At 60.2% G+C, this 15,031-nt stretch overlaps 3 protein-coding genes across 4 annotated transcripts; 1 reads left to right on the plus strand and 2 right to left on the minus strand.

The window, feature by feature from the left end:
• Positions 1–48: 48 nt before the first annotated feature.
• ZNHIT2 (zinc finger HIT-type containing 2) lies at positions 49–1,383 on the plus strand (the record flags this gene model as incomplete). Its single annotated transcript, XM_084239945.1, has 1 exon — positions 49–1,383. Exon 1 carries the CDS (start codon positions 193–195, stop codon positions 1,381–1,383), a length of 1,191 nt encoding a protein of 396 aa, XP_084096071.1. The 5' UTR covers positions 49–192.
• Positions 1,384–1,635: 252 nt separating this feature from the next.
• Positions 1,636–5,788, minus strand: TM7SF2 (transmembrane 7 superfamily member 2). Of its 2 annotated transcripts, XM_084239625.1 has the most exons (10): positions 5,642–5,788; positions 5,045–5,241; positions 4,887–4,941; positions 4,356–4,550; positions 4,176–4,279; positions 2,986–3,105; positions 2,730–2,898; positions 2,442–2,522; positions 2,238–2,360; positions 1,636–1,939 (listed from the first exon to the last, which is right to left on the minus strand). In XM_084239625.1, the coding sequence occupies exons 1-10, from the start codon at positions 5,691–5,693 to the stop codon at positions 1,779–1,781; spliced, it is 1,257 nt and encodes a 418-aa protein (XP_084095751.1). In that variant the 5' UTR covers positions 5,694–5,788; the 3' UTR covers positions 1,636–1,778. The 2 variants fall into 2 exon arrangements, with proteins under 2 accessions (XP_084095751.1, XP_084095752.1); XM_084239626.1 differs by lacking the exon at positions 2,442–2,522.
• A 234-nt stretch (positions 5,789–6,022) lies between these two features.
• Positions 6,023–14,000, minus strand: VPS51 (VPS51 subunit of GARP complex; the record flags this gene model as incomplete). Its single annotated transcript, XM_084253356.1, has 10 exons — positions 6,023–6,331; positions 6,819–6,906; positions 6,987–7,108; positions 7,523–7,741; positions 7,908–8,123; positions 8,448–9,165; positions 9,293–9,512; positions 9,589–9,735; positions 13,167–13,296; positions 13,776–14,000. The coding sequence occupies 10 exons, from the start codon at positions 13,998–14,000 to the stop codon at positions 6,071–6,073; spliced, it is 2,346 nt and encodes a 781-aa protein (XP_084109482.1). The 3' UTR covers positions 6,023–6,070.
• Between the last annotated feature and the right edge of the window lie 1,031 nt (positions 14,001–15,031).

The following is a 15,031-nucleotide window of genomic DNA, read 5'->3' on the forward strand; positions in this document are numbered from 1 at the left end:
GGCGGGGCTCTCCTGCCCAATCGCTGCCTGGGGGGTGGGGCTTGGCGTCCACGGGAGCGGAAATTGCCGAGAGCCCTCGGGAAGTTTTGACGGCGCGCTCGTTCCCCCAAGAGGCGGAAGTGCCCGAGGAGCGCCGGAAGCCTCCGAACTGCGGACCGTGTGCGTTCGCCGAGGCGCGGGGCGCCGGTTGCCATGGAGCCGGCCGGGCCGTGCGGTTTCTGCCCGGCCGGGGACGCCCAGCCCGCGCGCTACACCTGCCCGCGCTGTAACGTGCCCTACTGCTCGCTGCGCTGCTACCGGGCGCACGGCCCCTGCGCCGAGGACTTCTACCGCGACCAGGTGCTGGGGGAACTCCGCGGCCGCCACGGCTCGCCCAGCCGCCTGGCGGGCGCCCTCCGCCGGCTGCGTCAGCAACGCGAGACCGAGGACGAGCTCGAGGACGCAGGCCTCAGGCCGGGCCCGGCGCCCGGCGGCCTCTCGGGACTATGGGAGCGACTGGCCCCGGCCGACAAGGCGGCTTTCGAGCGGCTGCTGAGCCGCGGCGAGGCCGGGCGGCTGCTGCCCCCGTGGCGGCCGTGGTGGTGGGACCGCGGGGCCGGGCCGCGGCTTCTGGAGGAGCTGGGCGATGCCCCGGGCGGAGACGCCCCGGAGCCGGCGCCCGAGTGGACGCCGCCTGAAACCGCGGCGCCGGCGGCCAGCGAGGCGCCTCCTGGAGATGCCCCCGGGGCCCGCGCGCCCGCGGTGCCCACCCGCATCCCCGCGCTGGCCAGCCTGAGCCGCGGCCGGGCCTCCCCGCTCGTGCGCTTCCAGCTGCCCAACGTGCTGTTCGCCTACGCGCACACCCTCGCGCTCTACCACGGCGGCGGCGACGACGCGCTGCTCTCCGACTTCTGCGCCACGCTGCTCGGCGTCTCTGGAGCCCTGGGCGCCCAGCAGGTGTTCGCCTCAGCCGAGGAAGCCCTGCAGGCCGCCGCGCACGTGCTGGAGGCGGGCGAGCACCCGCCGGGGCCCCTGGGAACGCGCGGCGCCATGCGCGAGGCCGCCCGCATCCTGCTGGGCCAGGGCCCGGCACACCAGAAAAACTACACGCTCGCAGCCCTGGGGCACCTGGCGCAGACGCTGGGCCGGGCCCGGAAACAGGCCGCGTCAACGGAGGAGCGAGGACGCCTCTACCGGGCCCGGAAGAAGTGCCAGTTCTTGCTGGCTTGGACCAACGAAAATGAGGGGGCCCTCACCCCACTGGCCCTCGCCTGCGCGGGGGCCCACCGAGCCCATGCTGCGGCAGCCGAGGAGGTGGCAGCCCTCACGGGGGAGCTGGAGCGGCTTTGGGGAGGCCCTGTGCCACCTGCCCCAAGGACTCTCATTGAGGAACTCCCGGGCTGAGCCGGCCCCTGGTCATTAATAAAGCAGACTGGTGTCCTCTGTTGGTATCCCCCGTTTCTGAGTGACAGCTGTTGTCCCACCCAGCCCTATACTGTGGGGCCCACAAACCATCTCCCAGCTTCCCCCTAGTCAGGGCTGGCCCAGCCAGCTTTAAACACTGGCCCCCAGGAAGGGACAGAAGCCACAGCGAGCATTCCAGAGGTTTATCCAAGGAGGGTGGGCAACCCCTCCACCCCATTTTTGAGCACTGGCTTCCTTTTTTCCCGACTCCAAACCTCTCTGAGGCGGTTGGTTCCTGCCTGTAGGCGCATAGGGCAGGGTAGGTGCCCTTGAGTCCCAGGTGTGGCCAGGCTTCTGGTGCTGGCAGATGGGCAGCCCGTGCCCCTGCTGCTGCTTCAGTAGACATAGGGCAGAATCCGGTAAGGCACCCGCCGGCAGTATTCTTGCCAGGCCAGGCCGTACTTGCGCAGGCACTGCCCCTCGTCCCGGGCCTCCCGGTGCACCAGCAGCGTGGTGAAGTAGAGGAGGTAGAAGTAGGGCAGCAGGTGGGACACGCCTGTGGGGAGGGGGCGCTGTGACCACTCATCCTGCCCCCCTGTTCCATGTCATGGCTCATGGGGCCTCCGTGGTGAAAGGTTCAGGGTCTGCAGCAGGTGCTGGCAGTGCTGGGTGGACACTAGGCCCCACCCCTCTCCCCTCCAGCTACATGGAGTCCTTCCTCAGCTTCCTGACTACTCCCTTCCCCTGTGTGCACCCCTGGTCTCCATTTCACCCCCAGAATGGGCGTCTTGTGGGCACCAATTGGCCATAAACCCTTACCCCTGGCATGGTGCCCCCAACCCGCCGTCACTCACCACAAGGCAAGGACCAAGCCAGAGCCATGATGAGGTCTCCAAGGTAGTTGGGGTGGCGCACCATACCCCACCACCCCGACACCAGCAGCCGCCGTCCCGTGGCAGTCGAGATGGTCTCAAGGTCTGCAGAAAGACGTAGTGGGATGGGGTCCCCAGGAAGCCCAGCTACCCCCACCATTCATGCACCCTAGAAGCCCGGCTCACCAGCCACTCTGGGGTCAGCGGGATTCTTTCGGAAGGTGTTTTTCTGGGAATTGGCTCCACGGAAGATGTAGTAACCGAGAGCTGGGGGGAAGCACAAACAGGCAGTAAGGGCTGAGGCTCAACCTCCTGCCCAACCCCAACCCTCCATCCTCCACGCAGGCTCAGTCTGCCTGGAGACCCAGGGCCCAGGCCCCGGCTTCCGAGATATCCCCAATGCTAGCTACATAGCCCGTGCCAAGTCAACAGCTTAGGAGCGGGGAGAGAGCATGAGGCCCCTCTCAGACTGACCGTTGATGAGGCAGATGACCACGGCCATGGGCAAGTGCAGGGGCTGTGGGTGGTGCAGCAGGAACTGGGCCTGCAAGCTGTAAGTGAAGGGGACCCACGCTAGGTTCCCAAAGGCCAGCATAAAACCAAACCCGTCGTGCGTGATGTCCATGGTGGTGAGGATAGACTCCTGTCGGGACAGGGCCAGACCCGCTGGCTTAGTCCTTGCCAGGACCCCAGACACTCTCCCTGCCTTCCCCGCCCAGGCCAGCCTCACCTCATGCCAGAGGGCATCACCCACATAGAGTAGCTGGAAGCCATTGACCAGCCACATGGCGAGGGAGGGACTGCCCCGAAGTTCTGCTTCCTGAATCAGCAGGGCCAGGTTGATGAGGACCTGGAGGGGCGGGGGGAGACAGGGCGGTCTGTCCCCAGCCCATCAGCACCGCGGTGGCAGCGCCTGGGGGGACAGTGGCCAGCCTCTGCCCTTGTGTCTCAGTGCTTCCTCACTAACTCCAGCCCCCAGATGGGCTGTGCCTTAATCTTGCTTTGGGGGCACTCCCAGCTGATTGGCTCCTTTGTCCTGCCATGTGCCCTTTAGGGGGGTGAGCGGCTGTGGCAGGCTTAAGAATCAGAACACACCTGGTTTGGAATCTCAGCTTCGCTCTCTGAGCACTGAGCACTGACCGTCTCCACCACCGTGTGGGAAATGGGGACCATCGTGGGGCCTCGGCAGAGCGTCTGGCACATAGCAAGTGCTCAGAAAAGTTGAGCGGGCAGGCTGGCCTTGTCGAGCACCCCAGATCTCATGCCCCCAGCTCAGGACCCTCACTAAGTTCTCCTCTTCTTCACGCCAGTGTCAGAGGCAGCTCTTATTTTACTCCAAACACATGGTGGAATAGACCTGGAGGCTAGGATCCAGCACAGACCAGTCTGGACCAGGTAGCTTCCAGGGTGACGTGATGGAAACCTTGCCCAAGGAGGCCTCAGGAAATCCTGTGCACAGGCCAGCACCCAAAACACAGTTGGAAAGTCGTCAAGGCCGAGAGTGCCAGATGGGTTGCTAAACCCAGTGACGGGTTCTAGGTTCTGCCTCTTGCGACTGACTGGCCAGCCCTCCCGAGGGCCCCTGGGCGCCTTGAAATAGACTCTGCACTTGACAGCTTTATTTAAAACTGCACCTGCTCACACCCCCCACCCCCGCCTTTCCCCCAGGCACTCGGCATCCACATGCTCTACAGATTTGACTTAGTTTTTGTCTTTGCCACTAGAACACAGGTTCCCTGGCGACAGAGATGTTTTTCCTATTCGTGTAACTTTGCTCTCGTCGCCCAGCACCTCGGCTCAGGGCAGACTCAACAGATACTTGTGGGTTGAGAGAAGGATTCAGGATTCCCGTCTGCACGAGGCTGGCCCTGCCCCGCCCAGCGCTGGGCACCTTCCCCGCCCGCGCCCCGCCCCACATACCCAGCCGATGAGGCCAGGGCGCAGTTCGCAGAAATACTTGAAGTCAAAGGAATAGATGCGCGGGTTGAGCTCGCGTCCCAGGAAGAAGTCATAAATGGGATTTCCTGGAGAATAAGGGAGGGTGAAGGTGCCGCCAGCGCCTCATCTGCTTCCACCCACGCCCTACTGGGCCCCTCTCACCTGAGCTGCCCCCGGGTGCCAGGGCCGAGGCGGGGGCTAGCAGAGACTTCAGATAGAGGAGGAGGCTGAAGAGGAAGCTGCCCAGGGTGGCTGCGAACGCCAAGGGCAGGAGCATTTCCGGGAGCGCAGCGAGGGGCAGCCCGGCCGACACCCCCAGGCCCACGAGCAGCGCGGTCAGCGCCAGCGCCTGGAAGCCTGCGCGGCAACGCGCCATGAGTCTGGGGGCCGCCCGTCCCCCGGCGCAGACAGACCAGCCCAGAGCCCAGGGAGGTCGCAGAGCTCACCCCAAACTCTTAGGCTGTCACCTGCGCCTTCAGATGTCGCCCACCCGCGGCTCTGCTGCCCAGAGCAGCAGCGGGCGGAGGAGGCAGGGGTGAGGGGACACGCGCTGTGGCGAGGGGCGGTGAGCCCCCCTCATGCCTGTGCCGGGTGGAAAGGGGGCACATAAGGGAGCTAATTTCCGTGGCCCCCAGGACACCTGGCGCTCCACCCCCACGCGCGCAACGCCGGCTCGAGGGTTCCCCCGGGCACCGTTAATAGGATAGCGCAGATGACTCTTGTCCGTCAGCTCCAGCCCCTCAGCCACCTGCGGGCACGAAGGGGCTCGGGTGAGGGTCGAGGGAAGCCTCTTTCTTTACGCGGCCACCTCCCTCCACCCGCCTGCGCGCGCCCGCGAGAGCAGCCCACACCTTGCGCGCGGGCAGCAGGTAGAGCGCCGCCTGCAGGCCGAGCCAGGTGAGCCAGAGCAGCTGTGCCCGCGGGCTCCACAGCGCCTCGGGCCCCGGCAGGTAGGGGGGTGGGCCCAGGAGGCGCGCCGGGCCCGAGCGGGCCACCAGGAGCAGGTGGAACATGGTGGCGGGCAGCAGCAGCATCAGCGCCGCGGCGCCTGCGGAAGGGAGGCCATGGCGTCGGGCGTCTGCCCACCGACGCGCCCCCGCTCCGACCCGCCACAGGTGCCCGGTCGTCTCCAGGGACCCTCAGCATCCCCGTCACCCTCCCATAGTCCGCTCTCAGCCCCCTGCCTGGACCTCCAGCTTGGTCCCCGCCCCCAGACCCGTCTCCCGTTCCCCCTGCTCCTCCCTGTGTACCCCACAAGCCCCCAACTCTGCAGACCACTGAGCTGGTGCTTTCTCAGCTGGTCCACTCTGCCCCTCTACCCCCATCCCTCTCTGATACCCCCCGAAGGCTTCCACCCTAGATCTAGCCCTCATCCCCGCTCGCAGTTCTCCCTGCCAGTCCTCCCTCGCTGCGCCCCTGGCCCCAGGTCACCCCCTCTGCCCCATTACCCAGGGGTCCCCCGAATTCCAGCGGGGCTCGGGAGCCCTGAGGAGGGGCCATGGTCTCCGCTCCGCCGGGGATAGGGGCCCACAAAGGCCGGTCAAGGTATAGTCCACCCCATCCACCAGCAGATGGGCGCGGCGTCGCGAAGGATGCGGCCCCCGGAGCCTGCACCTGTCTCGGGACTGAGCTCCGGCAGCGGCCTCTGTTGTCTAGAGGTCCTCGGGGCCCCGCCCCCGGCCCATCCTGGGCCCAGCAGACCAGCCAATCGGCTCCGGGGGCGGATCCGAAGAGCGCGCCTCTGAGGCCCGGGTCCCCAAACTCCACCCCCGGAAAGCCACGCCCCGCAAGCCAGGCGGTGGAAGCAACACTTCTTTATTAGGCTGGAGGGGACGGGCTGGCGGGTGGGAAAAGCCCGCGCGAGGCTGCGGCCAGGCCTAGCCGCGCTCACAGATGACTTCGACCACACTGGGTTCCATGGGCACTGGGTCCGGGCAGCGAAGGGCAGCCGAGGCCACCACTTCGTCCAGCAGCAAGTGGACGAGCTCCTCATCGGCCACGAAGCGCCACAGGTAGAGCTGCAGGAAGTGGCAGTCCACCTGCACCTGCTGCAGCCCAAAGCGCCCAAAGGTGCGCAGCCGCACACACTCCAGCAGCGTCTTCAGGCTGATCTTGATGATGCCAGTGAGGACGGACACCTGCGGGCGGGGACACGGAGCTGCTGCTGTCAGGGGAGATGCGCGGGAAAGGCGCTAGATCCCTGAGGGAGGGCACCCACGTTCTAGGCAGGGGCGGGAGACAAGCTGCCAGTAGCTTGGATGCAGTGCATGCAGGTAAGGGGGGAGAAGAGACACAATGTTAGCACATCAGCTGGAGGGGAGGGACAGAGGGTCCAGCCACCAGGGGCAGACAGAGGGGTCAGCACCTGATAGTGAGCTGGGTTGGGGCAGGGACTAAGAATCTCCAGGGAGACCCCAGGACTACTGGGGACAAGGGCAGGAGCCAGGCTGGGCACCGCGAGGCCAGGGCACTGGGCCATGGGATGGAGATGGTGAGTCTCTGGGCTACCACTGGAAATGCCTAGAAACCACCCTCAGAGACAGAGACTGGGGGGACAGCCTAAGGCTCCTGGGGTTGCTGCAGCCAAGCAGCCCCTGGAAGGTGGGGTCACTAGGGACTTCAGACCTTGTTGAACTCCACCGGGCTGAACACGTCAATCCGCTCAGAGAACAGCTTCTGGATGTTGCTCAAGAGGTTAGTGTCCATTGGGGCGCTGGACGGGAGGAGACAGCAATCAGAGCCTGTCTTCCTCTGTCCACTCCTCTGGGGGCTACCCTACCCTACCAGCCAGACCTGGGTGTGTAGCTGGGTGCATAGCGGCCCTGCTGCCGAGAGCTGCTGTACACGGAGAAGGTCCTTTTGCTGGAGTCGCTGCTCTGGGCCTTGCGCACGCCCTCTTCGTACAGGAGCCCCACCTGGTGGTGAGGGGAGGTACTGAGCGGGGGAAACCTCTGGCCCACCAGGAACCTGGGCGGGGCCCACGGAGGCACTAAAGTCACGCCCTCATTTGTCACAAAAATCACATCTATTAGGAAAACCACAGGGTATATAATTCCCAGAATCTGCTTAGAGCCCAGTCACTACTCACAAAACCAATGGTGTGGGGCAAAGGTGGGACCTAATAATTGGTGCCCAGGCCCAATCTCAGCCCTGGACTTCCTGGGAAACAGCTTCCTCTGAGGTGAAATGGAGCAACGAGGCCACAACCCAGGTCTGAGGAAGACATGGATGCAGGCCTTGGCCAGCCCCAGCTGTCTGGATCCTCAGAGGGTTATCCCCCAGCATGCCCAGCCCACATCAGGGCCCCATCCGCCAGCCAGGGGCAGCACCTGCACATCAATGGCCGTAGTGTCCTCCACCACCCGCTTCATGACAGCGCGCACGTTCCGGGGCTCCAGGGTGCTGAGCCAGTCCCGCGTCTCCACACTCTTGCGCAGCATCTGTGATATGACCAGGCCCTGCACCTTCACATAGTGGGTCAGCAGTCGCCGTGCTGTCTCCCTGGCCTCCGCACACAGTGTGCTCACGGGCGTCACTGGAGACTGGTCCTGAGCCAGGGACAGAGGACAGAGAAGCAGAGGGTAGTGGGGCAGCTCAGGGGCCTCTACAGCAGGAGCGGATAGAGGCTGGGCCGGGGGAGGTTGGGTTGGGCAGAGGCAGCTGGCACCACCCAGCCTCCCGTGTCCCCAGCCCTGCTCTGAGCTGGCAGTTCACCTGCACCAGAAACTGCTCATCAGTGAGGGTGAGGATGTAGGAAATGGTGGCCGTCTCGTAGTCCAGGCAGAGGCGGGAGAGCAGCAGGAGCAGGGCGGGTGGAGTGGCACCTCCCTTCTCCCCTGGGCTGTCACAGAAGCTCTGAGCCGTCTGGCACATGGAGCGGATGAAGCCCACAATGAGGCCCTCACGGACACCCTGGCTGCAGAACTCGCCCTGTGAGGAGGAGGAGCCCAGGTTCACCGCAGGGACCCTTTGCTGGGGCCCTCTCTGAGGGACAGCTTCACCCTGCGTGCCAGTCCCTCAGCAGCTCCCCTGCTTGGGGGGAGAGGAGGGGTAGAGCCAGGATAGTGTCAGCACTGGGGGCCCTGTTTACAGATGCTCTCAGAACCCTCCCCTGACCTGTCCTGCTGCCCCCAGCCTTCCTCAAGACCGCCTGAAACAGCATCCTGGGCTCCCAGGGCAAGGACTGTGTGCCAGCCCCAGGAAGAATAACAGGCCCAGAAACAGTAAAAAACCAGCCCCGGGGGGCGGCCATACCCGAAAGTAGGGCTTGTTGGAGAAAGAAACCTCCTTGGCGGTGAAGAGGTGCACAGCGGCCAGCGAGGCCTTGATGTGGCTCAGGATGGAGCTGGCCACGTTGGCCAGCAACTCGGCCAGACCGGGGCCTTCCTTCCCAGCCAGGCGAGGAGCAGCCAGTGCCTGGCGCACGTCGGTCAGGCAGCTCAGGAAGGCGGCCCGCAGGCCCTGCAGGTGGTGGCCCAGGCGCTCGCGGGCCACTCGCTCCACTATCTCCGTGGCAGCCTCCGCGAGCCCGGCAGCGGCCAGCAGGGGCCCGGGTGCCCGCAGGCGGCGGTGGAAGCGGTCCAAGGCCCGCACCAGCAGCGAATTGTCACCGCCACCCTGCTCCTGGGCCAGGCGCCGCTCAACCAGCGCAAAGTAGCGGCCGCCCAGCTCCCGGGCGAAGGCTGCCAGCTTTTCGGCACCCGCCGGACCCTGGGCCGCAAACAGCTCCTGATAGGACGCTGCCACCTGGCAGAGCCCGCCCACGAAGCCGCTGCCGCCCCGGTCGGTGAACTCCAACACGTCGGGGGCCGGAGGGGAGGGCCCCAGCTCCGCCTCCAGGCTGCCCAGCTCCTCCTCCAAGCGCCCGCGGGCATGCGCCAGGAACTCCTCGCACAGCTCCTCGGCAGGCTCGCCCAGGGCTAGCAGCAGCTCCACGCACTCGGCCTGCTCCGGGGCGCCAGAACCGCCCTCCCTGCGGGAGGGAGATGCGGTGAGAGCCGGCCGGAAGGCAGGCAGAAATCCTGGGGAAGGGGCGTCAACTGGAAGGCGATGGGTCGACCCAGGTGCCCGGCCAGGTGGGGTGAGGGCCCGGGCCACACCTGAAGCGCTGCCGGAGCTGCTGGGCCAGGCGGGCCGTGATGACCTGGCAGTCGTCCTGGATGGCGCGGAATGAGGGCAGGTGCTGGTACTGCTGCAGGACCGCCCGGGCGCGCCCCTGGTAGCGCACCGCCTGCCCGTAGGCGCCCAGCTCCACGCACTTGGTGAGGCGCGAAGGTAGCTCGAAGAGGAACTGCAGCTTCCGCAGCAGCGCGTGGACTCCTGGGGGGCAGGGAGAGGCCCTGTTAGCCCCAGAGCCCCGAGGGCGGGCCTTAGCACCGGCTGCGGGTGGGCCCACCTGCCAGCTTGGTGATGCGCTCGTGGCGGTCCTGCAGCGTGGCGCTGATGCGCGCGCTGAAGTCAGTGATCACCGCCATGTTGGTGGCCAGCCGGTCCATCTCGTCCTCCATCTTCCGGAAATCGTTCTTCATCTTCCGGATGGTGTCTAGGAGGGCAAGCGCGCGGGAAAGGGAAAATAAGTTGACTGGATGGCTTAGGATGGTGCAAAGGGTCTCACAAGCACCCTCGTTCCTTCCCCTAAGAGCAGAAGGTCATACTGATGATCCCAGCCCAAGGGCTGCAGTGGCACTTGGTCACAGTAAGGAGGCTCCTGGCTCATGGTGTTAGTGCAGCAGGGGTTTCTGAGCACCCCAGTGTGTCCTCAGCCCTGGTGCTGAGAGGAAACAGGCTGTGGGGCCCAGTCTCTATGCCCTGAAGCCTAGATCCAGAGGAGAGCATGGGGCACTGAGCAGGGACCTGTCCTGGTTCCCAGGGGCATCCTCCCAGCCCAGTGCACAGCCTGGGCAATAAATACTTGTTGATCCTTGTCTCCATCCCAGACCTCGCAAGCCCTTTCACTCCGCCTTCTAGAATATGGTGGGTGGTCTAGGAGAAGTCCTTGCCTTCTGGCCTCACAGAAACCTGCCTGAGGAGGCTGTCCTTCCATACCTAAAGGGCAGGAGCCCAACCTGGGGAGACTGCAGGGCCTAGCCACCTAACCTTAGCCCCTAGATAGTTTCTAATCTTCTTCCCTTCAAACCCCAGCTTCTTTGAGGATCATGCCTCAAACTACAGCCCTTCTGTTGCAGTTCCTACTGGCCTCTGCCTCACCTCTCAGGTCATGACTACTGTCACCAACTTGTGAACATCCACTCACCTCCTCAAATCCATCCAGTCTCACCTCTTACAAATCTTAAAACTTAAATCTTAACAAAAATATGCTCAAGCTCACTCCACAGAGTAAATGAAACTACACAATGACACTTTTCACTTCCCAGGTCATCAAAGGTCAGCAACGTGACGGAGTGCTGGACCGGGCATGTGGAGAAAGGTATTGGCTTATTTGCTGATGGTTATGCAAACTGATCGATCCTTTTGGAAAGGGCTCTGGTAATATCTAACTGCAGCCACCTGTGAGCCTTCACACATTCACACCTGTTCTGTGTATGGCTCCTGGACCTGGGAGTGTTCTCTGAGCAGGATCAGGGCAGCGGGCCAACTTGGGGAGAGACAGGAAGGGTAAAGTGAGGCGAGAAGCGTTAATAAAATCATGAAAATAAAAAGAACACACACACACAAATTTCAACAAAGAACGGAAGAACCCACAGTGCTAACACCTGTAGAGCAATTAGGGTTTTTCACATGAAGAGCTGATTATATGAAGAGCTAGGCCATACATCAGCAGATGTTTCGTGTTAGTAAAACAGTCTAATAAAACCGCCCTTCTTCTTAGAGATGATTCCATAGAAAGGAAATTACTAAAAAACAGTCATAAAATAGGAAACTTCTGATCTTTGGGGTCAGGGGTGAGAGTTGTTTTTGTCTGTGGGGGAGGAAGAATGATGGCTGTAATGCCAAATCATGGACATATGAATAGACATCGTCTGGACAGTGCTGTGCAGTGTTAAAACTGAATAAAAGGGCAAAAGAGACAGAAGCGAGGGGCCTAGACGCGTGGGCTAACAATCACGTGGCAGCTTGGAAGTTAACCAGGCATTTATTTCATCTTCTCCCAGTGAATCTTTACTTTCACTTACAAACCATGTACACTGTGACAGGACCTCCATCTAGGTCCGTCAAATGCTACCATTAGAGGAGCAGATTCTTGCAAGAGTGGGTGTTTGGGCCCATGATGCACAGAAGAAGGAAACTTGAATCTCACTTCCAAAGAATAAAATAAAACCCTAACCCAGATGATAACCATCTGGATTTTATTCCAAAGAATAAAATCCAAGAACTTAATTGTCACTAAGAGTAAAAGAAAACCTCGTATGGGTGTTGCTGTTGCTGATGGCACAGCCACAGAGTCATTAAAATGAAATAAAAGTTGCCCCATGTTGCAGCAGTCTTTCTGCCCACCTGTGACTATGCAGTTGCTTCTTTTCACCAACTCTCTCCCTCTGCAGGGCAGCAGCCTTCCTGCCTGCCTGGGACTTCTCTTCACTGACCTCCCTCAGTGGAGGCAGCTCTCCTCAAGGCCGCCCACCCACAACCCTGCAGGCCTCTTAGCAGCTCTTTCTGTCCGCTTGTGTCTATGCAAGTTTCTTTTACTGTCCTATCCCTTTTCTAATAAACCTGCTCTTTAAATATAACAAAAAAAAAAAGTTGTCCCATGCTAAAAAATAACAAAGCCATCTGCATATTGAGTAATAAAGATTACTCTGCATATCCCTGGACTTTCTCAGGCTGGTTAGGAAAAGCAGTTTCGACTAGGGTGAATGATAACCATCTGGATGCCAGGATGTTGGCTAGGTAGGGAGTGGGTGGTAACTGGTAGGAGGCTGGAGGGGCCTTGCTGGTCATGCTGGTTATTGACTGGGGGCTGGCTGAGAATGCATTTTGTGTAATCCATGGCGCCGTCGCCTCACGACCCACACACTACTCTGTGTGTCTGGTTATCTCCAACATCTGCTGTGAAAGATAGCTTTGTCTTTGCCTGAGGGGAGAAGGAATGAGGCTTTTCACTGTACCCTCTTTCCAACTTTGATGCAGATAAATGCATTATTACAAAGTTAAAATGTCTGAGGCAAAGGTTGGCAAACTAGAGGCTGCAGGCCAAATCTGGCTTGATCATATTTGCCCATTTAGTTTTAATTGGAGCAGAAGTGCCACACTATACAATGTGGTGGTTCTTAATTTACTGAGTGTCTTCACAAAATTGTGTAGCTAGCATCTAATGCCACAACATTTCATCACCTCAACTGTAGGTGAAGAAACCCTGTATCTTTTAGCAATCTCTGTCTCCCATGTCTTCATCCCTGGCAACTATTACTATAGTTCCTGGCTCTGAATTTATCTACTTTGTACATTTAACAAAAATGGACTTATACAACATGTGGCCTTTTGTGTTTGCCTTCTTTAACTTAGCATATTTTCAAGGTTCATCTATGTTACAGTAATCATACCTTGTTATGGCTGAATAATACTCCATTGTATGGGTATACTAGATAATGCTTGTCCACTCACCAGTTAATGGCCACTGGGTTGCCTCCACTCTTTAGCTACTCTGATTAACGCTGTTATAACATTTGTGGACATCTCATAAGGGCTGGAATGCTGTATTTTCAAGTTATTAATCTCAAAGCATTTCTGAGTTTCTCTGCGATTTCTTTAATCCACTGACTATTTAGGAGCATGCTGTTTCATTTTCACATACATCTGAATTTTTCAAATTTCTGTTAATGATTTCTAATTTAATTCCATTATGGTCACAGAACATATTTCATATGATTTCAATCGTTTTAAATTCTCTGGGCTTGTTTTATGCTTTAATGGATTCTGGGTCTCCTCCCTCTAAGTTCCCTACTGGTTTCCCCCAAACAGGGGAAGGAACAGAGGGCCCTGGAGTTGTGAGGGGTGTGTCCCAGTGGGAGTCACCTGTGGCTGAGATGAACTTGTTATAGTTCTCATAGACCAGAGTCTGCATGTCGCTGTCTAGAGCCCGGATCTGTCGCACCATGTCCGTCTCACTGTCCATCAGCTGGGCCAGGGGGCACTCTCTACGCAGCTGGAGGAAATTGGGTAGTTAGTGTACAGGTCAAGTCCTCTAGCTTTGCCCCTAGCGGCAGACTTTTGGTGCAAGAAAGCCCTAATCCCACCCCTGTCAGGAATCCCAGACTTGGGGTCTCTAAGTGGCTTAATTAAGCGGATTTTAGATAGACCCTGTGTGGAATTTTGTCAGTATTTGAAACTCTCAGCCACCGCGCCCGTGCCGCGCCCGTCAGCGCCGGAGACACGCCCCCTAGCACGGGCCTATCAGAACATCTGCCCAGGAGACCTCAGCTCCAGGCCACCTCAGGCGGCTCCGAGTCTGCCCGCGCCCCCACAGACTCCAGCTCTGCCCCAAAACTGGCGGAGGGCGGTCCCGGCCGAGGGCTGTTCCGCCTCGGATGAATCCATGTTTCCCGTCCCCCCGCACGCAATAAAATCAGAGGCATGACTTAGGGGTGCAATATATTGGGTGCCTGACGCCCCCCCATCACACACCTTGTCCAGATACACTTCCGGGTCGAAGTGTGCCCCGTTGAGATCAGTCGGATCCAGGGGGCCCGGCCCTGCGGGGCGCCCGGCTGCCTCCCCCTCTGAGAGGCCATAGTAAAGCTTCAGCATCCCGTGCGCTTTCCGCCGACGCTCCGGAGCCTCCGCCTCGGGCCCCTCCGGGGAGTCCCCGGGTCCAGACCCCGGGCCAGGCGCAGCGGCTGCCGCCGCCATGGCTTCAACCGCAGCCCACGGGCGTGAGGCTGACAGGAGCACTGGGAGGCGGCACTTCCGGGAGCCATAAAGCTGCAGCTGAACTCAGGCAGTCCTGCAGGTGAAACGTCCCCCTGCCGCCCTGGGTCCTTCGAGTCTAGCGTCCCCCCGCACCTTTCCTCTTCGAGCGAAGAGGTTCCGGGAGCATTTGTGGAACTGGTCGGGCTGCTGCTCTCGGGAGGAAGGGCGTGTCCCGGCCGCCCAGCCGGCACCCCAGCAGGCTGGAGCCCACGGAATGTGCTCCCAGAGGCGCTGGACGCAGCCAGAGACGTCGTAGATGACTTGGGACCTGAGAACGTGGGCCTGGCATAGGCCACTGCGCGTTACCTGTACCTGGTACCTGGTAACTTTGCCCTGTAACTAAACTGGGGTACCTGTTTCACTGGGGCACTGTGAGGACTAATTAATGCATATACAGTTTGCCTCTGGCACAGCGCTTCTCAAGGCCTGGACTTCTCACGTGCATCAGTCGGAGTTGCTATCACAGTTGCCTGTGATGTGTTCCCTCCTCCAGCCCCCCCCCACCCCCGCACCCAGCTTCTGTTGAAAAAGTCCCCGAGTAGTTCTGGTGCACTTAAATAGGCCGTGCTTAGAAGACAGGCTCTGCAGGTCTCAGACTGATGGGATGTGCTGAGCAAGGAGCCGGGTGGAGACTTGGAGGATAATTCTCAGGATTCTGGTTTGGATGAGATGCAGCAGTTCGCCTGCGTGATGTGCTCTAGAGGACAGTGAATGAACTGGAATGCAAACTGAGGCACAAAGAGTTTGAATGGATGGAAAGAGGGTATCACCGTGGCCCTTAAGACAGTTCTTATGATGGGCTGGGGGTGGAAAGAACCTTGTTTAATTTTTCTTTGGCAGGCATCCTGCAGGCCAAACACAGCCCATCACCTGTTTTCATGAGGCCTATCAATTAATAAGAATGTGTGTATTTAATATTAAGTGGTTGAATAAAAATGACATTGCATCACACAAGCGCAGCCTCTGGAGCG

This window comes from Talpa europaea, assembly GCF_964194135.1.
Source record: "Talpa europaea genome assembly, chromosome: 1".
NCBI classification, from domain to species: Eukaryota; Metazoa; Chordata; class Mammalia; order Eulipotyphla; family Talpidae; genus Talpa; species Talpa europaea.

Excerpts from the sequence above, each read along its gene's own strand:
- TM7SF2 (XM_084239625.1), bottom strand. The coding sequence starts at position 5,693 with ATGGCCCCTCCTCAGGGCTCCCGAGCCCCGCTGGAATTCGGGGGACCC. Across the intron at positions 4,942-5,044 it reads ACCTGCTGCCCGCGCGCAAG|GTGGCTGAGGGGCTGGAGCT; the intron begins GTGTGGGCTGCT and ends TCGTGCCCGCAG. Across the intron at positions 3,106-4,175 it reads GCCCTGGCCTCATCGGCTGG|GTCCTCATCAACCTGGCCCT; the intron begins GTATGTGGGGCG and ends CCGCCCCTCCAG.